At 41.5% G+C, this 24,742-nt stretch overlaps 1 protein-coding gene across 4 annotated transcripts in view; it reads left to right on the top strand.

Moving 5' to 3' along the window:
- The window catches only part of PLXNB1 (plexin B1), a 126,755-nt gene that overhangs the window by 82,952 nt on the left and 19,061 nt on the right, over nt 1-24,742 (top strand). For all 4 annotated transcript variants that reach the window (XM_075834056.1, XM_075834057.1, XM_075834060.1 and 1 more), the window contains 15 exons: nt 1,516-2,647; nt 3,082-3,264; nt 10,368-10,496; nt 12,116-12,216; nt 12,840-12,972; nt 13,302-13,458; nt 15,729-15,837; nt 17,348-17,456; nt 17,899-18,816; nt 22,000-22,128; nt 22,288-22,410; nt 23,099-23,192; nt 23,283-23,449; nt 23,954-24,105; nt 24,268-24,373. In XM_075834056.1, the coding sequence (XP_075690171.1) occupies nt 1,517-2,647; nt 3,082-3,264; nt 10,368-10,496; nt 12,116-12,216; nt 12,840-12,972; nt 13,302-13,458; nt 15,729-15,837; nt 17,348-17,456; nt 17,899-18,816; nt 22,000-22,128; nt 22,288-22,410; nt 23,099-23,192; nt 23,283-23,449; nt 23,954-24,105; nt 24,268-24,373 (3,741 nt within the window). In that variant the 5' untranslated portion in view covers nt 1,516. The remainder of the gene's footprint in view (nt 1-1,515; nt 2,648-3,081; nt 3,265-10,367; nt 10,497-12,115; nt 12,217-12,839; nt 12,973-13,301; nt 13,459-15,728; nt 15,838-17,347; nt 17,457-17,898; nt 18,817-21,999; nt 22,129-22,287; nt 22,411-23,098; nt 23,193-23,282; nt 23,450-23,953; nt 24,106-24,267; nt 24,374-24,742) is intronic.

Genomic DNA, 24,742 nt, shown 5'->3' on the forward strand with positions numbered 1-24,742 from the left:
GGACAGGGATGGTATATATGCTCCATTTTCAGGTTGCTCCTATGGGTCAAGTCGTTGAGGGCCCCCTAAGAATGAACCCCGTAAAACTGATCCTGCTAAATGTATCATGTAGCTTGAATGTTAGCAACACTACAGATTCTTAAAGGGATTGTCCAGGATTAGAAAAACATGGCTACTTTCCTCCAAAAACTGCACCACACCTGTCCAGAGGTTGTGTGTGGTATTGCATCTCAGCCCAATTAACTTCAATGGAGCTGAGCTGCAATACTAGACGCGACCCATGGACAGGTGTAGCGCTATTTCTAGAAAAAAACAGAAATCTTATTTTGGATGACCCCCGTAACTGTCGTACACATCCAGTTTTTCCCCACCATTGTCACCCCTGCCTGTTTTTAAGAGAAAATGGGCATGGATGACAGTAGTGGGGAATAAATTAATAATTCTACCAATTGTGCTTTTATGTGATGCTAAATCAAATGCATGACTGCTGAATGTAAAAGCCTTCTGGAGTTCAATTCAATTATAAAATTATGTCTGCCTGCAGCCACCACTAGGGGGAGCTAATGAGCTTACTGCATACGGTGTAAATATAGAGGTTTTTAATATATAAAATGTATGTAGTGAGCTCCTAAGCTCCCCCTAGTGGTGGCTCCAGGTACCTAGAATGTTTTCATTTAATACTGTGTCTGTACAGGGAATATGGAGCTCTGAATCAGAAAAACAGAGCTCTGATTTGGGAATACTAAAATATTAAAAGAACAGGTTTCTCCGGTAAGCACAAGAAATAGGTACACTTAAAATATTTGCATGGCATCATAGGCCCATGTTTACGGGCAGATTTTTTTCTCTTTGAAGAGGTGTCAGTACAGAGAGCTCTTTGAGTCCGGGCTAGTTTTGTGCGGTTTTGCTAAATTAGACATTCATGCACGAGGCAGCCATCAGTGGATGCAGTGGAAAAATCCTGTTTACAAGAGATTGTATTCAAACATATTTTTTCCTATGAGAGAGAATAAAAGTTTTTTCGCAATCTTAAAGGTGGAAACAAAGTTCTATCACTTGTCTGAGCCTGATCCAGTTATCACATTAAAGGGGCATAAAAATTGCATACAATGTAGCATGCCATGGATCATACTAGTATTTAAAGGGGTTGTCCACTTTGGTCCATCTAATGAAGAGTTGATCACAGGATGACCTGCTGCTGTAAATGATCAACTGAAATCAATTGTTCAATTACCCTGCAGCGCTTCCGCAGGAGAAATGAAGTATTACACAGTTCTCATTAAAATCTATGGCCTGTCAATGTAATATAAGGACATGCTGGGTACTTCAGAATTAGAAGTACTCTTCGTAGCTGCCTTCCACACAAGGTTCCTGAATACGGGACCACCCTTTATTAACTCTGAATTCCCATGTAGTACCCAATATAAATAAATATACAGAATGTATGTAATACGGAATTACAGACTGTTTACCCACGTTTTTGTATGAACTGATGAATATTTTTGTTTATTACAGAATGATCACCATGCCACCAGGAACTGTCCTCCTTACCGCCTTGTGTATTCTTGGCACCTCGGTCTCCGGCACGCAAGCCTATGTTACCTTTTCACAGAACAACACAATGTTCAACCACCTCACCCTGGATGCCAACACAGGGACCCTATATATTGGTGCCACAAACTATCTTTACCAGTTGACCGAGGATTTAAAGCTTGAGACAGAACCCGTTCAGACCGGTCCGGTGTTGGACAGCAAGGACTGTTTACCACCAGTCACCATCGAATGTGCACATTTACAGAATACCAATAATCACAACAAGCTTTTGCTGGTGGTGCCAAGCCAAAAAGAGCTGATAGTATGTGGCAGTATTTTTCAAGGCATTTGTGAGAAAAGACTATTGGGATCTGTCAATAAGGTCCTCTTTAGACCAGAAAGACCGGTAGACTCTCAGTATGTCGCTGCCAATGATCCAAATGTCACCACAGTTGGCTTGGTTGGGCTCTCCAAGGATGGTACACCTCTTTTGTTTATAGGAAGGGGCTACACGAGTAAAGGAGTGGGTGGCATTCCTCCCATCACCACTCGGAACCTAAACGGGGGAAGTGACTCCCATTCCGTCTTCTCGTACGAAGAGACAGCCAAATTGGCAGTAGTTGGGCGACTCTCAGAGTATAACCACCACTTTGTGAAAGTCTTTACTCACCGTTCCAATGTTTATTTTCTATTTTATCGCCGCGACCTAAAATCGCAATCCCGGGAATATAAGACCTATATCTCTCGTATCTGCCCCGATGACTCGCATTACTATTCCTATGTTGAGTTGCCTCTTAGTTGCCAAATTAAAGACAGTAGTAAGAGCTACAATCTTCTTCAGGCGGCCTATGTCAACCAGCCTGGGGAGAAGATGGCAAGGGGAGTCTTAAACACCAACGGAGATGTTCTTTTTGCTGTGTTCTCTCAGTGGCAAGCTTCTTCTGGAAAAGTCAGTGAAGAATCCGGTTTGTGCTTATATCCTATGGAAGTTATCGACCGACTGATCAATCAGACTAGAGACAACTGCTACACCAGGGATGGCAAAAGTGAAGATGGAAAAGAAGTGGCCTATATTGAATATGATGTGAAGTCAAACTGTGTTCATCTTCCTTCTGTGAGTATTGTTTTTATCTATCCACATATTATCCATGAAATTAAAGAAACACTCCACTAATACATTGGGTCAAGCCTAGTTTTTGGCCTACGGGCGATTCCAGGGAATTCCTGTGTCATGCTCCGCCCCCTCAGACAGGGGTTTCAGAACAGAACCCTGGTACTGCCCCTGGTTCTGATGTCATATCTCAACAATTATATGTTGAAATCTTAACCCATGCTTATGATGGCCATTTAGGCAGAGTACAACAGCGGTCAACCCATTTTCCTGTAGGCCACAAGCTAAGGCTCGAATGAATTACCCCATCGTGGAAGGAGGTAGAGGCTGTCGGAAAGGAAGATCAGTCTTTGACTGTCCGTTATGAGATTCAGACTGATTTTCCATTGCGTTGATTTTTAGCATATTTCATGAATATTTGTATTCTATGTTTGTAGGACACACTAGACGCTTATCCATGTGGCTCAGACCATACACCAAGCCCCATGGCAAGCTGGGATCCCCTGACAGCTGCTCCTGTTTTTGAGAGCCCGGAGGCTCGACTTACCGCCATTGCTGTAAATGTAGAAGAAGAACACACAATTGCGTTTATTGGTGACCACAAGGGACACCTTAACAAGGTAAGTCACAGATGTGGAACCAAAATACCTATGAGAGTTGTGGCTCGTATGGTTTGTATAAAGACGACCCCTTCTTTTAACTGCTGCCCCAGCAGTGGGCTGATCGTCAGAGGTCCGGCTCCTGGAACCTCTAGTGATCAGCTTTCATCACCTGGAAACTATTGTCCAACCATGCGTTTTCTCTGCAGCGGCCACTGCAGGTGAAATATAGTATTACATGTTGGCCCTTCAAGTAAAAGGACGTTATGTAAAACCTGGATTGGCCTGGTCCGGAAAATCGAGATTTGCTCTTACTGAGCGTCACTCCACTCTGGCTCATAGAGGGGAGTCCTAAGTCCTTTTATAATGTCGATATTTCTCAATAGTGCACATGGACAGAGGTTGTCTTGATGAGTCAACCCTTTAAGACAATCCATGCTATGTTTTAGTTTAATTAGTTGTTTTAAGTAATGATCTGATTAATTTATACAGTAATAAATATCATATAATAAAATTACCTTATAAATATGATTAAATTATTAAATCCATTACAGGTAGAATGTGGTGGGAAGTTAATTGAGTCATCCGGTTTCAGAAATTTAAAAATGTCTTCTCCATATCGTTCGTTAATCAGTCGTCACTTCCTTTTGGTCTTCCGCTACTTGCTGAATCCAATAACCTTCTTGGGACTCATGTACTTCCATGTCCTGCTCAGGGAGGGGGCACATTAAAACTGATAGAAATGTGTTATGTCTTTGATTGCCGACGATATGGATTTCAATTAATTGGTGGAGAAGCTAGCTACTTCCTCTCTCACTATTTTTACTGTTGAACTGCACTTCCCAACATAAATTTTAACATTCTGAAATCTAATAATGGTAAAGGTCCTGGTCTGTCTGATGTATCCCTGATGGCAAGGCCAGCATCAACTGAAAGCGGGCACTTTGGGCAACAGAGGCCCCTGTCTATCCCACCCTCAGTTTTTATAATGTGTATCTAGACCGCTATAGCCCCCCCCCCCCCCCGTTCAGCAGGTTGACATCTGCACAGGTTTGCCAAGTATAGATACCGACTGTGCCTAATGGACAAATGACAACCTCTGGGTGACAGAAAAATGCCCCCGGAGAGCTAATACGCCTGATGATGGTAGATGTCAGACAGCTACTTCCTGTCCTGGAAACTAAAGGCAGGAGAAGTCTTGTATCTTTTTGGTAGAAGATACAAACTCCATGAAGATGTCAGCCAGGTGGCATTTGACCCCTTCGTACCGGTGCCACTCATGTGTTCAACAACATTACACGTGCTTTGTCTCCAGACCTTTCATTATGGATTTTTTTTTTCCTTGAATGACCCCCCCTATTTTATTTTATGATTGGAACCTGCTTGTTTGCCATGTGAATACACGGTGCATAACCCCCTCAGCAGACCTGAAGATAACTGAAGATTTGAAGCATGTGCCTCCACCCTCGGCTGTTCAGCCACTTTTTCAATTTTAATTGTTCATTTAGACCTAAATTACTTTATATGCAAAAATATGCAGACAATGAAGTCAGTGATCCAGTCACCTGCACCATTTTCCAATTTCAATTTGATGCCTGCAAACCTGACTTTTTTTTTAGAATGAGATTGGTTCACAATATTTTTTTACAGTACACGGCATTGAATTTGCAAAATTCATTGAGGGGAATTCAATACCTTTTCAAGGACCCCCATTAATGGTATCTTCCATCATGTTTCACTCACCTGTCAGAAGACCTCTTAAAGGGGAATTTCACTTTTAATATCCCAAACCATGAAAAAGTGTGTGATCTCTTTATCAATGTGCCAGGTAATTCCTGATGCTTATGTTCAAGAAAAAAAACAGGATTTGGTCCTTTCGTAGATCCAGATTACTAGTCTAAATAATACCAGATTGAGATTATCATCCTGGTTATCACATTCAAATTTCAATTGGCAGACTTCCCCATATTAGTAGTAGGTGGTATTGCAGCTCAGCCGCATTCACTTATAAAGGGCTGATCTGCAATACCAGACACAGCCTGTGGACAAGGTGGCGCTGTTTTTAGAAGAAAAAAAAAAAGCTGACCTTTTTTCTTATCTTATAAATGTTTTTTTAGATTAACCCCGAAACGAACTAATACTAAGAGAAATGAAAAGACCCGGAGGATCAAGTTGATCATCTGTTCATATATCTTGATATTTTTTTTAGGAAGCCTTAGTTAACTATTTGGTAAAGTTTTTAGACCTGTGTGGCCCCTTAAAAAAGCACTGGCCCCTATTTGTGAGACTCTGACCTTTTCTGTAGGAAAAACAACATAATAATCCGGTCACATAGAGCAAGGTCGCCAATGATATTTAGCAATGATCGTGTTATTTTCCAGCCTGTCGCTGACCCCATTGGCTTTTAGCAGCTAATTTGTACTTAAGTAAATTCCTGGTGTCTATTCACCTGGATCAAATCGTATTATAGTAATTTCCTGTTCACACAAGCAGCGCTCAGTGCGAGATTAACGGTGGAAACTTCCAGAGAAATCGCTGATGATGTCACATCTGAATTACAACAACTTTATGTTGAATCAACCTGCTCCATAGTGACATATTTCATCCATAGGAAATGCTAAACTGGTCACTTAATTCAAAGATACTGATGTAGCAGAGCTGAGTTTGTCACTTAGAACTTCTCATTGTTATATCCCACTAAATTATAATCATTTTTATGAAATTGCAGGAAAATCTACTAAATCATTGTACTGTACTTCTTCTACATGTTTTATAAGTATTTTTCCCACTCTGACGCTACATAAATAATTTCAGTCCCGGTCCCTGCATTAGGAATAGAGCAATAAATGGGTCATGTAGGACTGTATTATATTTCGTCTTCTTTGACAGTACAGAGTATTTCCATCTTGGGTTCATGAATTAATACAACATAATATTTAATTTACAGTAATTCTTTCAGCCAAGCTCCTTGAGCAGTGAACAAGTCCTAACATATTTCCAACCTTTGTGCGGGCGAGAGGGTTCGGTTTCTGTCATTTTAAATCTATTTAAAAAATTAAGAAGCTTTAAATTACAAATTAACACTTGTAAAAAAAAATGATAGTTTAACGTTTGCAGTTGCATTGATGACATAGTCATCACATCCGTATTTGTGAACTGGTCCTTAGTTGCAGGAGGGTATATAGACGACGGCCCCTTAACAAGAATTCAGAACAGTCCTGTTCCAGGATAGGGGGTAAGGAACTGTTTCATGAGAACTACTCCTCCCGCCATCCTGGAATTGGAAGGCCCAGCAGTTGCTCCTATCCCTTGTCCCAAACCACTTTTATGCAAATGTACATAAGCCCAGCCCCTTTATGGAGCAGTCCCATGAAAAATGGGACTGTTGGATGGTAAGTTTGTGGGCGAGAGAATGTTGTTTTTTTTTTAAATATCCTTTTTATTGTCAGTTTTCACATTTTCTTACAAACATTTCACGTAAGAGTTACATCATGAGTGCGCAGCACTCAACTGTCATGGGATTAACTTTTGATTTAGATTCAACTTAACATATAAACACACCAACATAGAAACATGGCATAATTGTCGATCTTCAGATGGACCAAACAAACATGACTCCCCCAACTCCAACACCACCTAGATCATCAATGAGTTTCCACTCATCCTTTCTCCCCCAGCTGGCTCACAGTTGCATCCTCCCTAAACCGCCTGCCAAGAGCTGCGTGCAGTACCACTTTGTGTACTGGAAAGGCCTAACAATTTCCGCTATTTCGGCTGTTGTACATTGCGTTTCTATAAATACTTGCCACTTATCAAATAGCTTCTTGGTTCCCGTTTCCTTCCGCCTTTCCACCTCCACCCTCTCAAGAACCAATAACTGTTTCAGCCGTGACACAATCATTTGAGAGAATGTTGTTGTTACTAAATGGATACCGTTGCACAATTTGACACCTTCCATTGGGAATATGGCTTTTGCTACCCTTTTACTTGTGCCAACTTTGGGTTTCCCCTATGGCATGTAGGGATTTAATTCTCTTTCAGTGGTGTCTAGATAAAAAAAAGCTTGTCTTCAGAGTATAGTTGCTACTATAGGAGAGTTTTCTCTTCACAACAACCTAAAAATGATTGACTGGCACTAAATCTGTCATTGGTGTAAACACAGCCTACGGACGAAAATGGGGTGAGATTTTTGTCCTTATATGTAGTGAATGTGTGCAGCCCCTTTCTCTTGTAACCTTGGCACTTTGTGCTTTATTCTTCTTCTGACTTTGGTTTCCAGAACAGGAAGTAGCTGTCTGACAGTGACTATTGTCAGCCATGTTAGTTTTCATGGGGCTGGATTTTGTGTCCCTGGTCACCCAGAGGGTCTTCTCCTTAGTTCTTTCAACTTCCCCAGGAATCCAGTTTCAGACATTTATGGCTGAAACCTCCCTCCCCTGTCTTTTTTTCCCTTTACTGTGCAGAGATCATGCTTAATAGTAGCTATGCCTGTAGAATATGAAACTTGTATCTGGTATCAGTAACCAGTTCAGTAGCTAAATCAGTGAGGAGGAAGTAGCTAACTTCTCCTCCTACTTGGATTTTAATAGAAAGTTGGCACGAAGGCACATAACTCAATTTTATACAGATTTAGAGATTTTATTGTCCCCCTGATACACATAACCTGAACAGAGTTTGGTCAGATCTCTCAGAATGTACTATAAACGATTTGCAGATTGCATCAATGTTGTTTCAACAAAGTAACAACATTATTAAGCTGTTGTCCTGCCCACTAGATACTATTTTATAATGAATAGGTAAAGTCGGAGTGTTTAAAAGCAGAAATAGATTGTTATAAAAGTAAAAATGTCTGCCGCTCCGTCATCTCAACTCATCATCGTTAGGGTATGTTCACACGAGGGCGTCCGTTACGGCTGAAATTACAGGGATGTTTCCGCCTGAAAACATCCCCGTAATTTCAGCCGTAACGGCATGTGCAGGCGCTTGAACACCGCATCCATTACGGCCATAATTGGCGCTGCTATTCATTGGAGTCAATGAATAACGGCTCCAATTACGGCCAAAGAAGTGACAGGTCACTTCTTTGACGCGGGCGTCTATTTACGCGCCGTCATTTGACAGCGGCGCGTAAATATACGCCTCGTGTGAACAGACAAACGTCTGCCCATTGCTTTCAATGGGCAGATGTTTGTCAGCGCTATTGAGGCGCTATTTTCGGGCGTAATTCGGGGCAAAAACGCCCAATTTACGTCCGTAAATAGGCCGTGTGAACATACCCTTATTCTGTGGCCTATGGAGAACCTGTAGGAGATTTTAATATGGCAGCTTCCTTCAAATGACATCATCTAATAAGACGAAGTCTTAAACATCAGCCTCAAGTATTGCTTTGGTGATTATGTACATGTATAGTCAGTGTATATAATGTAAATGATGTCGCTGTGGCCCAGTCCCGTTATTCTTTCAATGACCTATACAATCAAGGGTTGTGTAGGACAGCACTCTCGGGTTATGAGTTAATTGGTATGGCTACCTAGCACTTTCCGATTCACAGCACGGTCGCCCCGCCAGGGTACGAGTTACGTGCGCTAACTTTATAAAACATCGGTGCTGCTTTTTGATTTCTAAAGCCGATGCTCCACTGCCACCTAGTGGTAAAAAATGAGATTGAAGGTCCTACTCAAGGTCGAGCAAACCTGACTAGCGACTTAGAACAACCTTGTTGCTACTGCATGATGGATTGTTTAGGGCTGGCATTGGGATGTCATGGAGTGGACAGCTGAAAAATAGTCCAGATATGGTGACATTATGTCTCTAGACAATGCTCAGACATCAGATGGCTTGTCTAATGAAATCCTGTGTGTTATAAGCTTCCACATTTTGACTGTCGAGGACAAGGAACTGTCTGCTAGATGACACTTCTCCCTAGCAACAACCAAGCAATGCAGGACCTGGTGTTACAGAGCCTCGGAACATCCTGTTTTGCCCGTATTATCTTATTGGCGCCTTCCTTGGATTTGATTCTCAGCCGCTTGAGCTTACAGATAAAGATGAGATGGATACATGTGGAAAGATCTGATCAGACAATTGCCAGTCTCCATTTGTGGAACTGGGTTGAGGCAGGATCGTGGAAAAAAAGAACAACACGGAGCACTAGGGGGAGCCAGTGCATATGGATTTCCCATTGTGTTTAATAGGTACCGCATAAGTCTGTATGCAGTGAGCTCCACCTAGTGGCGGCTTCATGAGATCAGAATTTTTTGCCCAATTGAAGGGAGTTTGCGGGATAAGTTTAGTGCCGTTCTCTCACCAAAGGCCCCATAGCAGTGGCATGGTCTGTCTGTATGGTAAGTTTGTCACTGGTTTAAGTTTAGGCTAAGCTTCTATATACACCTGGCAGACTATGTGTATTCTATATACAGTATATGCAGGTTTTTTTTGGACATGTCAATGATCTAGTAATTGTATTTTGACTGAAACTGCCCATAGACATGCCGCAAGGGCCAACTGAAAATTGGATGTCCAGCACCTCTCACCCCAAATAAGCCCAATAGCAAGCACATTCAGCTCTTTTGGCGAGGAAACCGGAGCAGTTGCCAGATACTTCTCTCGTAAAACATTCCCCATTTTGGCTGGACCAGCCAACCATCTAATGCTTATGAGGTAGAAAGTAGGATCGATAATGTTGGATTTCAACTTGCCCGATCCATTGTTCTCAAGGGAGATAAGCCGCCACCAATGGTGTCTGCCGAGTGTGCATATGTATGGGGGGGTTCGGTGAAATAGATAACTGCTGGCTGAATACTTGTTCGGCTTAAATCTAGGATGTATGCCAATTTTTAAACAGGACTGCAGGATCAGACTACACACAGTTTGTTTGTAGTCTGTCACCATGGAGACACATTGATCTGCAGAGGAGTTGTAAACACAAAATGATAGGAGCTTTTTAATCACAACGACTTGTAAAGTTGCTTGCAGAGTGCCCAAATAATTCATCTATTCTGATGTTAAGCGCTATTTTCACATCTTCAGATTACTACGTACATTATAATTTGTAGAATTGATGATATAGTACATATATATATGTTGTATTAGGACAGCATTGACATTGATTTACCATTTTTCAGGTGTACCTTGGAGCTAACAATGATTCCCGGCAGTATGCCAGCGTGCCCACACAGTCAAACACCGCTATATCTGCTGACCTGTTGTTTGATCAACCAGAAAAACACCTGTACATCATGACTCACTCCACGGTAAGGGGCGGCTTCATGACTATGGAAATCCACACGTAGAGATCCTGTTCTACAAGAAAGTCACAGTGAAATGATCAATGAGCTCTTCTGGTCCACTTGGCAGGAATGGTATCGGAGAAATGCCTGAATTACTTGGCCGATGTGCCATTCTGGACCCTAGGAAAGTTGGGTGGCATCTTCTATAGTGATTTTCAATAGTAGTAATATTGATGGTCACCCAGATTTCTTTGATGAGGTATAAGCAAGAAGTGGCTTGAAGAGAAATTTAAGAAACCTGACAGAAGAGACGGGATTCCTTGGGGCTTGTCCACACAGAGTTTTTTGCTGGTGGAAAAATCTGCCTCAAAATTCCTTCAGGAATTTTGAGGCAGATTTTGAGCTGCCGGCACAACATTTGACGTGTTTTTCGCTGCATTTACCGTCCCCGGCCATTGAGCGCCGCGGGCAAAAAACACACTGAAAACCGCTTTCTTTGCCTTCTGTTGATGTCAATGGGAGGTCAGAGACGGAAACGCCCAAAGAAAGGGCACGTCGCTTCTTCCCGTGAGTGTTTTTTACCGCTTGAGGGAAAAAAACGCCTTCGCCTCCCATTAAAATGAATAGGAGGCTATTTTTGGCGAGGTTTCTGACGCGGTTTACGCGTCAAAAATGCACCAAAATACTCAGTGTGAACTGCAGCAAATGTCATCCACGCGCTACAGAAAAATTCAGTCCAGAAATTCATTTGCGGTGCGTAATTTTATTTCCGCAGCATGTCAATTATTCTTGTGGAAAGTGGACTGATTTCCTGCATTTTTTTCTGATGTACTGCGTAATTTGCTGCAGAATTTCTTACAGGGGATGGAAATTACATCACAGGAAGAAGAAATATCACCCTTGAAAAAAAAAAAACGCACCAAAAATCGCCACTATTTTCTGCAGTAAAAAACGCATGAAATGGTGCGGATTTTCTGCTAGTTGATGTGCAAATCCTGCGGAAATTTTCTGCAGCAAATCCATGGATAAGCTCTTAGAGAGCAATTCTATTTGCATTTGAAATCAATATAAATAGTTCATATAAATATTAATTACATTATAAAGATATTGAAAAAAATATTTTTTTATATATACCAATTTTCTATTGTGATTTTCTGCTCCCATCATGCCTCAGTGCAGATTTCATATTCTCCCTGTAATAGGAGGAGCTATATCTCGTTCTCATTGGCGCCCTCTGCTGAGTACAACCGGAACTGACAACTGATTTGAGCATATTTTTGTTCCAGGAAATTGGTTCACTGTCCAATTTATTCATCTAACGCTGAATATTCGTTACTCGGTCCCACTACTACTAACTACTACTATTACCCTAACTACTATGTGATTTGCTAGTGATAGTTATGGGCACTAATGACACTTTACAGGAAGAATTTTCATATCTCACTGGAATTGCGTCATACACAATAAAATAAAATTACTTCCCAGATCACTCTCACACTAAGACAGTATTTAGGGTGTAGATTCTGGTTCCCATTGTATCAGGTTTATCATACACTTGTGTTATATATTATTATATAGGCAGTATCACATTATTCTCATTGCTAAAAATATTCTAAAAAATATATATTTTGTATCCTCTTTAGGTCACAAAGGTGCCACTTTCCGAATGTTCCCAACATACTGACTGTACATCGTGCCTTACCGCGGCGGATCCCTACTGTGGCTGGTGTGTTCTCCATGGAAAGTAAGTTTGTCATCTTAATTATCATAAGATCTGATATTTGGCTTGGCCTTTTATCTATTCATATAAGTGCTGAACTAGGAGGCGCACTCAAAGGGTTATTCCCATCTCAGACATTTATGGCATATCCACGTGAGATGCCATAAATGTCTGAAAGATGCGGGTTCCTGCTCTGGAACCCGCACCTATGTTGAGAACGAGTGTCCCCCCCCCACCCCCCAACCCCTGTCCTGCCTGGCGACCCGGCCACCACATCCAGGCGGAGAATGAATGGAGAGGTGGTAAGAGCCAGGACCCGCGTGCATCAAACATTTATGGCATATCCTGTGGATTTGCCGTAATTGTCTGAGATGGGAATGACCCTTTAATGCTGAAAATAGGATATGACAGAGAGACCTTCCGATAGATGGGTCACATGACCTGTGTAAGAAGAGCTTTGTGTCACGTGCCATGTAGGGCACGGGAGGTTGCAGGGAATGGGGTCCGATCTTCGAGACAATTTAGGGGCCTTATACGCTAGATCAGCTCCAATAGGGCATCATTCACATACTTTTTCATAACTTGTTGAAGGAGAATATATCATCCTGTAATTTCCTCCGGCCTGATCACCTTGTTTGATACCACAGATGTAGCCGGAGATACGAGTGTCTACGTTCCGGAGAGAAGTATCAGTGGCTCTGGGCTCATGATGAGAATCAGCGCTGCCTGACTGTACAGTCTTTAAGTCCAGCAAATATCAGCAAAGAAGAGAAGAGAAACGTGAGTATCTGGCGGGGCGTAGCTAAGGGGGCCGGTGGGGCATGTGCCCCAAGAAATGGGTGCCAGAGGGCCACCAACAAGCCATTCTGCCTTGGCCAGGGTATATAGATACAGAGCAAGAGCAGCAAACTGAACCATTGCCCCAGATGAAGGAAGGTCTAGATATGACTCTATTATCTGGTGCAGGAGACATACAATGGGTTGTCCTGTAGACCATATAGACTACCACATCACCCAGTTGGCCAACGTCATTCTTGGGTACATCATCACCACCATCATCAGGAATGCCAGTTGTTCCTTTCATTTAATCCACTTGTTTGTACTCTCAGATCTTCCTGTCCATCCCTGACTTACCATCCCTGTATCAAGAAGAGTCCTACTCCTGTTTCTTTGAAGATTTCGAGAGCCGAGCAGTCAGGACGGAGTCTGGAGTGATGTGTCCTTCTCCTGACCCCAGCAAAGCCCCTGTGATCAAAGCAGGAACAGGTCTGTAGGATCTTCCCATGTTTGGTGGATCTAGACCACTTGTAGGGTCATCTGGTTGTGTGAGAACCTGGGAGGAGATTTCACTTGTGCTCATTGTCGCCCCATGCTGTGCAATGCACTTTGTATGAGCTGCTAAGAAGAGCGGGGGAAGGGAAGTGACAACGGTTGTCTACACAATTCTGGTTCAGAAAAGTGGTTGTCACTTCTCACCAGTTGGTCTGAAACACAAGTTAAATATCTTTACTATGCCAGCACTAACTATAATACTGCCCCCTATATACGTACTAGAATATAACTACCATAGTACTGCCCCCTATATACGTACAAGAATATAACCACTATAATACTGCTCCTATATACAAGAATATAACTACTATAATACTGCTCCTATATACAAGAATATAACTACTATAATACTGCCCCTATATACAAGAATATAACTACTATAATACTGCTCCTATATACAAGAATATAACTACTATGATACTGCCCCTATATACAAGAATATAACTACTATAATACTGCCCCCTATATACAAGAATATAACTACTATAATACTGCCCCTATATACAAGAATATAACTACTATAATACTGCTCCCTATATACAAGAATATGACTACTATAATACTGCCCCTATATACAAGAATATTACTACTATAATACTGCCGCCTATATACAAGAATATAACTACTATAATACTGCTCCCTATATACAAGAATATAACTACTATAATACTATCCGCTATATACAATAATATAACTACTATAATACTGCCTCCTATATACAAGAATATAACTACTATAATACTGCTCCTATATACAAGAATATAACTACTATAATACTGCCTGCTATATACAAGAATAGAACTACTATAATACTGCCTCCTATATACAAGAATATAACTACTATAATACTGCCCCTATGTACAAGTATATAACTACTATAATACTGCCCCTATATGCAAGAATATAACTACTATAATACTGCCCCCCATATACAAGAATATCACTACTATAAGGCTGGATTCACACGAGCACATTACGTCCGTAATGGACGGACGTATTTCGGCCGCAAGTCCCGGACCGAACACACTGCAGGGAGCCGGGCTCCTAGCATCATACTTATGTACGACTCTAGGAGTCCCTGCCTCTCCGTGGAACTACTGTCCCGTACTGAAAACATGATTACAGTACGGGGCAGTTGTCCGGCAGCGAGGCAGGGACTCTTAGCATCGTACATAAGTATGATGCTAGGAGCCCGGCTCCCTGAAGTGTGTTCGGTCCGGGACTTTCGGCCAAAATACGTCCGTCCATTACGGACGTAATGTGCTCTTGTGAATCCAGCCTAATACTGCCCCTATGTACAAGAATATAACTACTATAATACTGCCTCTATATACAAGAATATAACTACTATAATACTGCTCCCTATATACAAGAATATAACTACTATAATACTGCCCCCTATATACAAGAATATAACTACTATAATACTGCCGCCTATATACAAGAATATAACTACTATAATACTGCTCCCTATATACAAGAGAATAACTACTATAATACTGGTCCTACATACAAGAATATAACTACTATAATACTGCTCCTATATACAAGAATAAAGCTACTATAATACTGCCCCCTATATACAAGAATATAACTACTATAATACTGCCCCCTATATACAAGAATATAACTACTATAATACTGCTCCTTTATACAAGAATATAACTACTATAATACTGCTCCCTATATACAAGAATATAACTACTATAATACAGCCCCTATATACAAGAATATAACTACTATAATACTGCCTCTATATGCAAGAATATAACTACTATAATACTGCTCCTTTATACAAGAATATAACTACTATAATACTGCCCCCCTATATACAAGAATATAACTACTATAATACTGCTCCTATATACAAGAATATAACTATAATACTGCTCCTATATACAAGAATATAACTACTATAATATTGCCCCTATATACAAGAATATAACTACTATAATACTGCCCCCTATGTACAAGAATATAACTACTATAATACTGCCCCCTATGTACAAGAATATAACTACTATAATACTGCCCCCTATGGTCAAAAGTAATAAAATTTTAGGATTTTTAAAACCTTTTTGGACTTACCCTTTAGATGCTGAATATTTTTACTGGATCTCTAGGTATTTTTTTTGTACATTTTGGGAGATTAAATTATAATCTGGTTTTATAAAGTATTTTATTACTCTGTGATTTACTTGCAGATCATGTGCGAGTCAAACTGCAGCTTCGATTTGGGGCAGTGATCATTACCACTGCGGATTTCACCTTTTATGACTGTACAGCGGTGGCCCAACTCTACAAAAGTGCCCCGTGAGTATGAAGTGCTGCTGTGTGTTATATACTAACCTGAAAGAGTGTAATATTCAGCTTATACCTCATAGTGAAGTAGTTCCAAGTTATAGTGTACTATGAAATGATATGAGATCGATAGATCGATAGATCGATAGATAGATAGATAGATAGATAGATAGATAGATAGATAGATAGATATGAGATAGATAGATAGATATGAGATAGATAGATAGATATGAGATAGATAGATATGAGATAGATAGATATGAGATAGATAGGTATGAGATAGATAGATAGATAGGTATGAGATAGATAGGTATGAGATAGATAGATAGGTATGAGATAGATAGATAGGTATGAGATAGATAGATAGGTATGAGATAGATAGATAGGTATGAGATAGATAGATAGATAGATAGATAGATAGATAGATAGATAGATAGATAGATATGAGATAGATAGATAGATATGAGATAGATAGATATGAGATAGATAGATAGATATGAGATAGATAGATAGATATGAGATAGATAGATATGAGATAGATAGATATGAGATAGATAGATATGAGATAGATAGATATGAGATAGATATGAGATAGATAGGTATGAGATAGATAGATAGGTATGAGATAGATAGATGTGAGATAGATAGATAGATAGATAGATAGATATGAGATAGATAGATATGAGATAGATAGATATGAGATAGATAGATGGATGGATGGATGGATGGATGGATAGATAGATATGAGATAGATAGATATGAGATAGATAGATATGAGATAGATAGATGGATGGATGGATGGATGGATGGATGGATGGATGGATGGATATGAGATAGATAGATATGAGATGGATAGATATGAGATAGATAGATATGAGATAGATGGATGGATGGATGGATGGATGGATGGATGGATAGATAGATAGATAGATATGAGATAGATAGATATGAGATAGATAGATATGAGATAGATAGATATGAGATAGATAGATATGAGATAGATAGATAGATAGATAGATATGAGATAGATAGATAGATATGAGATAGATAGAGATGATTGATAGATAGATATAGATAGATAGATAGATATAGATAGATAGATAGATATAGATAGATAGATAGATAGATATAGATAGATAGATAGATATAGATAGATAGATATAGATAGATGTGAGATAGATAGATGTGAGATAGATAGATAGATATGAGATAGATAGGTATGAGATAGATAGATATGAGATAGATAGATATGAGATAGATAGATATGAGATAGATATGAGATAGATAGATAGATAGATATGAGATAGATAGATATGAGATAGATAGATATGAGATAGATAGATATGAGATAGATAGATAGATAGATAGATGATAGATATTAGATCCGTATTCTGATGACATTCTAGAATATTTCATGTTTTGCAACACTGTTGTTATCTACGTTACAGCGCTGATCACATTACGTAGGATATAGGGCATTTATAATCTGGTGACAGAGCCTTCTTTATGTGAATAATTTCAGGTGCCGTGGATGTGTGGATAGTGAGTGGGGGTGTAACTGGTGCATTCACCAACATGTCTGCACCCATAAAGCCACATGTGAAGAAGGGACAATTATTTACAATAAGTTGGTAAGCGTCTATCTAATCTTATCTATTGTTAAATGTTGTTCTATTGGCGAGCATCATATTTAATCATCTATCTATCTATCTATCTATCTATCTATCTATCTATCTATCTATCTATCTATCTATCTATCTATTGTATCCATCTACTGTATCTAAACTATATCTATCAACTCTGCTGCGTCTATCTGAACTTTATCTGTCTATACTATCGATCTATCTATTGTACATATCTAAACGAATCTATCTATCATTCTATCTGAACTATCTATCTCTATCTATTTAAACTACTGTATCTAGTGTATGTATCTAAACTATATCTATGTACGCCTATCTATCTTCCAGTCTAATTTCCCCAGCCAGATCACAAAAATTCCACTCTAATGAATCAGATCCATTTTTATTTCTACGTTAGTCTCTTACCATTGACATCTCCCTCCATTTCCAGGCTCAATTTCCAGTGCCAGAACCATCTCCAACGCCCATCTTTGTACCAGAACCAGAGCCAACGTCCGTAGTTATTCCTACCACCACGTTTCCAACAACCACCCCTAGTCCTGTTCCTGAGACAACTACCACCACCACCACCACCACTCCCGCAACCACAACACCTATTGTCATAGAGACTACACCTACGCCAATCCCTACAACTGTGCCAACCACCCCCATTGTCACAACCACGGCGACTACCACAGAAGTTACCACCACCCCTGAACCAGAGCCGACCACCTTTGAGCCTACTACTGAGGAATCAACTCCAGAAATAACAACTCAGCCTCCAACAGAAGAGCGAACCAGCCTCCCAACCACAGTGCCCACTACCGTGCCAGTAGATATTGTCACAACTCTGGTCATCACAGATGATACCACACTCTCTGTCACTTCTGTGATTGATACGACTGAAGACATTTGGACAACCGTGAGCCCAACCCAACCTCCCGACACTACAATGCCACCTTTGGTCCAAGCACCTACGGCCTTGGATAACGGGAGTGAAATGACATGGGTGACTACCACCTTTCTGCCACCACCAGAGGAATTTACATCTGCCGTCCCTCCTGTTCCAACCACTGACCATATACTCAGTGTTCCTTCTTTACCCGACTTTCCCGAAGATCTAGAAACTGAGATTCCATACTCCGAAGAGCCACCCACGATTGTAATGGAAGAACGAACTAAGGAAAGCTTGGATCATACTGAAGCAGATGACTGGGTAGACTCCGCCAACATGGAAAACGATACGTCCTCCTTCTCAGCGTTCACTATCCTCTCTGGGGATGGAGACGTTGAGGGAACTTCACCACATTTTCCTGCAATAATCGAACCAGACTTGGATTATCAGTCAGATGATACGGCCTTTGAGATGGTAAGACTGATCGTTACATTAAAGGGGTTCTTTGGTTAAAGAGGTTATGTGGGGACCAGAAATTATTAGCAGTGTAGTCCCTGCAGTATGTGAGGACACTTGCTAATATACATTCCGGTACCCCGTTGCGCTGATTCTGAGATTTTCATAGATTTTTATAGCGCTGCCGGGGGACCAGAAGTCTAGTTGCACAGCCTACTTTGTTGACAACACGACTCTTCATCATGTGACCGGCCCCGCTGTACTCTATGTACAAGCAGGAGCAGTAGTACAGCGGGTAGATGGAGTACAGCAGGATCGGTCACGTGACGAAGAGTCGTATCATCATCAAACAAGACTGTGCAACTTGACTTCCGATCCCCCGGCAGCGCTATAAAAATCTATGAAAATCTCAAAATCATCACGACGGGGGACCGGAATGTATATTAGTGAGTGAACTCACATACTGCAGGGACTACACGGATAATAATTTTTGGTCCCCACATAACACCTTTAAGAAAACCTGAGGTAATAGAGGTGGGTCCCGCCGTTCTTCAATTAGCCAGAGCCAAGAGTGGCTACAAAGAGCGTCTCTTGATCTGGAGGACCAGATATGTCCCTGCATTACTCAGACAGCCCAGCACTGTGTAATGCTTAATTTCACCTGTGGTGGCACTGTAGGGAAATTAAACATTTGCTTTCAGCTTTCCCACAGATTATAATTGATCACTGGGGATCTCAGCAGGTGGACACCCTCTGATCATCTTATTGTCATAGACCTTTCTAAAAAAGAGGGATTGTCCAAAGTTGACAATCCCTTCTTAAAAAAGAACAGAGGAGCATTAGGCCCTGTTCACACAGAGTATTTTGCAGGCAGAAAAAATTCCTGATGAAATTTTGAGGCAGATTTTGATCTGCCTGCACTTCCTTGCCACGGTTTTCATGGCATTTTTCGCACGCGGCCACTGAGGACCGCGGGCAGAAAAAAACGCAGAGAAAAACGCTTTTTATGCCTCCTATTGATTTCAATGGGAGGTCAAAGGTGGAAACACGGCATGTCGCTTTCTTTTCCTGGCAGCGGCTAAAAGCCACTCGGGGAAAATAAAAAAACGCCTACGCCTCCCATTGAAACAAATAGGAGGCTGTTTATTGGCGCTGATTCCGATGCCGTTTCCGCGTCAAAATCAGCGCCAAAAAACTCTGTGTGAACTGGGCCTTAGTGTATCGTATCTATGGGATTAAGATTCTGGGAGCATTCCCTCCGTAGAGTGGGCAGTTTTATGAGTTACTTTACGAGACTCGGTACCTACTTTTTCATATCCTTTTTACGTTCCAATTTAAGTAAAAGTTTCTGAAGATAAGGCTGCCGTGAAATTTACAAGAGTGTCCTCCGCTGTAAGCATGAGGATCGAGAACTTGAGATTTATAGAACTAGTTTGATCAAAAGTTTTGTTTTGCGAAGGATCTTGTGTTTAATTGATATTACGATGGCATACAATGCCCTGTCTCCAGCTTGGCATTGCCTCTGTGAAGAATTGTTAACGTATTGAGGGCTGTGCAGGGCAGCCAGCTGGCACATGCTGAGGACAATTATGAGCTGGGACACATTATTTGAGATCTCTCTGGCATGCACATCTTACTGCTGTGAAAACCTCCAAGTGCCAGGGGAGCCAGCTGGCACAGATCTGCCACATCTCCGGCCAGACACAGTATTCAAGGACGATATCATTTAGGTTGAAGCCGGAGACCCTGTTAAACAAGAAGGTCTTGACGATAAGGTTAAAATTTGTGAGATTATTATGGGAAACTTTTCCATGACTAAGGGCAGATATGATTGCAATGCAGAATGTCCTCCCTCACACATCACTTACACTAAATAGGTTCACAATTCCAGTTTCATAATATTTCCATAGTGGTGAAAATCAATTTTTCTGATATAGAGCTCCAAAACCCCTGTATAGACAGAATTAAATGATAAAACACTGCTTTTCCTGCAGTCACCACTAGAGGGAGCTTAACACATAATAATAAATTGAACTCCATAATAAAACCATATGCAGTTAGCTCCCATGCTCCCCCTAGTGACGGCTGCAGGCAGTGAGAATTTTATCATTTTACATTATATTTCTGCAGGGGATTAGGAGCTTTGTACCAGAAAAAAAGTCCATCCCCTTTCAGATATTTTAAGAAATGATCAGCACAGAATGTTGGACCTTAAGGGGTAGTTCACACTGAGTATTTTGGTGCTGTTTTCGAAGCGGAAACTGCGTCGGAAACAGCGCCTGAAATTGCCTCCCATTGATTTCAATGGGAGGCGGAGGTGTTGTTTTTTTTTCCTGCGATCGATAGCCCTATCTTCAGGAAGAAGAAGCGACATGCCCTATCTTCGGGCGTTTCCGTCTCTGACCTCCCATTGACATCAATGGGAGACAAAGAAAGTGGTTTTCGCAGCGTTTTTTTGCCCGCGGCTGAAAAACGCCACGAAATACGCGGCAAACAGCGTGCAGGCAGGTCAAAATCTGCCGAAATACGCGGCAAACAGCGTGCAGGCAGGTCAAAATCTGCCGGAATTTTGAGGTAGATTTTTCCGCCTGTAAAAAAAACTGTGTGAACAGGGTCTTAAAGGTGGAGATTCACTTTAAAGGGACACTCTTGGCAAAATTGATACATGGTTATTCCTAGTACAGGGCCTGAGGGGGGTGCTGCATGACACAGGGATAATTTTTTGGGGCGATCTTTGAATCCATATGGCGTGCACCGGCCTCTGCACTAGGCATAGAACAGTGTATACATTTTGCCTGGAGTATTCGATTTAAGATGGTTTTAGTCCACAGAGAAGGAGATCAGTCGGCCCATACAACCAATAATAAGCATCCCACCACACAATTTGATGACCATACCGAGATTCGCACTGGGTATGGAAAGCTATTGATCTCTTCTGGTAGTAGTGGATGTTGCCACTCTTCAAAGATCAGACCTCTGATGTGCCCCGGGGCCGTTGTCACAGTGCGGTTGGGGCTAGACATGTCATTGACTATATTTGTTGGGTGAAGGCTACATATTTGCAAAAACTCAACCTCCCATTACTTTACAACTATTATTTAAAAACAATGGGTGCTGCGTGTTTCCGTGGGCCATTCTAAGTTTTTGGAAATTAAAATCTACCAAATAAAATAATTATTCTAATAAGAATTTTTTTTACAGAACAAAGAGGAGCTGTTCTGGGGTCCGGAAGCTTGTCCCTGTGTGCACAGTATTCAGAGCCCCTCCTTACTACCAGTCAATGTGGAGCGTAAAATAACATTAGTTGGAAAAAACTTCCACCATTACCAGGTAACCTAAAAAGAACGGTAGAAAGAACAAGAATTTTTGGAATTCATCTGATTTGTTATTGTATCTTTCAATGGATTCTTCTTCCATCAGTCACAACCAGTATTTTTCAGTGTATGATCCTTTACCCGGTAGGCCCTCACCTATGTTCTTATCCTACAGGATGCTCAATGGGACTATGAATGCGTCCTGATTCTGGAAGGCCGGACACTGATAACAGACGCCTTTGTGGAAATGGATACTAATGATCAGTCCAATTATTACATTACATGTCAGCTACACCAAGTAAGAACATCAGAAAACGAAAACTGTGAAGGTCAAGTAGTCCGGCCGACAACTATCTTTCAGAGCTTCAAGATGCCTATTGAGAAGTATTAAGACCCCCACCAATCACTAGAGAGAAGGGGTGGCATCACTCTAGCTAGTGTTGCGTCCCGTCGTATTCAATTGGGGCAAGCTGGTGGCCCATTATAGTCCCTTTGATTTATTTGGGACCACTGGCACTGCTTGTGCCCCTTTTGGGAGCAGTTGGCTTTATTTAGATTTCTGAAGCCAATGGTACACAGAAGCTACTTCTTGATGGTGGTCTTAGCTCTGAAACCCCCACCAATTACATCTCTTGACATGTCTCAATGACCTATAAGAAGACTTATCCGGATTTGTTTGACTTGACCAAATGTCTATGGAGGCAAGAGGGGACAGAAAATGACAGCTGTTGGGGGTCTGCCAGTGGCCATGCACAAAGGGATCTGCCCAAAAATCTCTAATATGTACAGGCAGCCGTAGACTTTGGAGCGGGGATCCATTTCTTAGGACCCCACTGTTGTCCTAAAGCACGAGGTCAAAGCACTATCCACCTGTCAGGGACCTCTGAGTTCTTACTCATAGAATGGGACCCCTCACTTGTCATGAGAGCAGCATGTTGTATAAATATCCCCTTCCCCTGTTTCATCACCCTCTGTTCTTGTTGCAGTACAGTTACTCGGCCCCACAGCCGGAGTTCAACGCTTTGGTCTATGTGCAGAGAGAGCCAGACCTGCGGGTGGACAGCTTTGAAGATCTCCATGGTACGTCCCATGTATTCGGCATTCTTTACTCTACACTAGTAATACAGAGCACGGAGCATTGTTAATGACCATAAGACGTTTTTTCACTAGTGACTTTGTACAACTGCTCCGTGGGACACACTGACTGCAGCCGATGTCAGACGGCTGACCCCAAATATAACTGTGTGTGGTGTGGAGGAGAGCACCCCAGCTGTATGTATCAGGAGACGTGCACGGAGGAGGTTGAAGGAACGTGTCCCGCACCACTTATCCATTCGGTACGATACATCCCCCCTCTCTTATCAGGCAGATATGTCAGTTAGCACTCTAGAAAAGCAGAAGGACCACCCCTGACGTACAGCAGTCATATGTGATTTCTAAAACCCTTTTAAGATTTTGGACAAATTAACAGTCAGAGATACATAATATTGGTTTTCTGCATACCCATTGAGGAATTCCCTATTCTGGACCCTCACCCATCAGCGAGAGGAGCAGGTAAAGTGAGTGTCGTGCTCTGGAGGACCCAGCAAGTCCATTCATTACACGGGCAGCCCGTTGATTTTAATTAAAATTGTGTAATGTTTCATTTCCCCTGTGGCGGCGCTGTACTGAAATTGAACACTTGTTGCCCGATTCCCCCACATATGACTGGTGATCGCTGGGGGTCCAGCAGCGTAACCAGCTTATCGTTGGGAGACTCAACCTGATCGTCTTCATGTTTTGTCAAACGGCTGGGTAACGCGATACATTCTGCTGACTACAACGTCTTCTCTTTGTTTCAGATTGAGCCTCTTTCAGGTCCTGTAGATGGAGGGTCAAGAATAACAATCACTGGCTCAAACTTGGGCCAAAAACTGGAAGACATTCTGGACCGAGTATCTGTGGCCAATATCCCTTGTAAGGTGGACTTCATGAAATATGAGATTTCCAGCAGGTAATGATCTATAGGATAAGGAGTTGCCGTCAAACATTACAGAGAATGATAACTTGATATAATTTCCTATATGACCATGGTGGCCCGGGTAGATCATGTCATCTTCTGTAAGGGATGTGGAGCTCTCCGTTTCCTCATCATTTGATCCATTGTCTTCTGCAGTATAGTTTGTGTGGCTGGGAAAAGCTGGTCGGAGAGATCTGGTCATGTTCTGGTAGAGGTTCCTGGAGGGCTACATGGAGTTTCCACTCAAGTTTTCACTTATCAGGTAATATGATCTGGATAGGAAACATGACTTACCTAAAGACTGGGACATTTTGTAAAACAGGCAAACTTCTTAGGCCCTGTTCACACAGAGTTTTTTTTGGCTCTGATTCTGATGCGGAAACCACGTCTGAATCGGCGTCAAAAAATGCCCGAAACCGCCTCGCATTGATTTTTTTTCCCGCTCACAATTTTAGCCATTTGCGGGGAAAAAAGCGACATGGTCATTCTTCCTGTGGTTCCGTCTCTGACCTCCCATTGAAATCAATGGGAGGCTGAGAAAGCGTTTTTCACAGCTTTTTTTTTTTGCCCGCTGTGGTAGAAAAACGCAGCGAAAACCGTGGCAAGAAAGTGCAGGCATGTCAAAATCTGT

The sequence above is a fragment of the Rhinoderma darwinii genome, chromosome 7, assembly GCF_050947455.1.
Source record: "Rhinoderma darwinii isolate aRhiDar2 chromosome 7, aRhiDar2.hap1, whole genome shotgun sequence".
Lineage (NCBI taxonomy): Eukaryota > Metazoa > Chordata > Amphibia > Anura > Rhinodermatidae > Rhinoderma > Rhinoderma darwinii.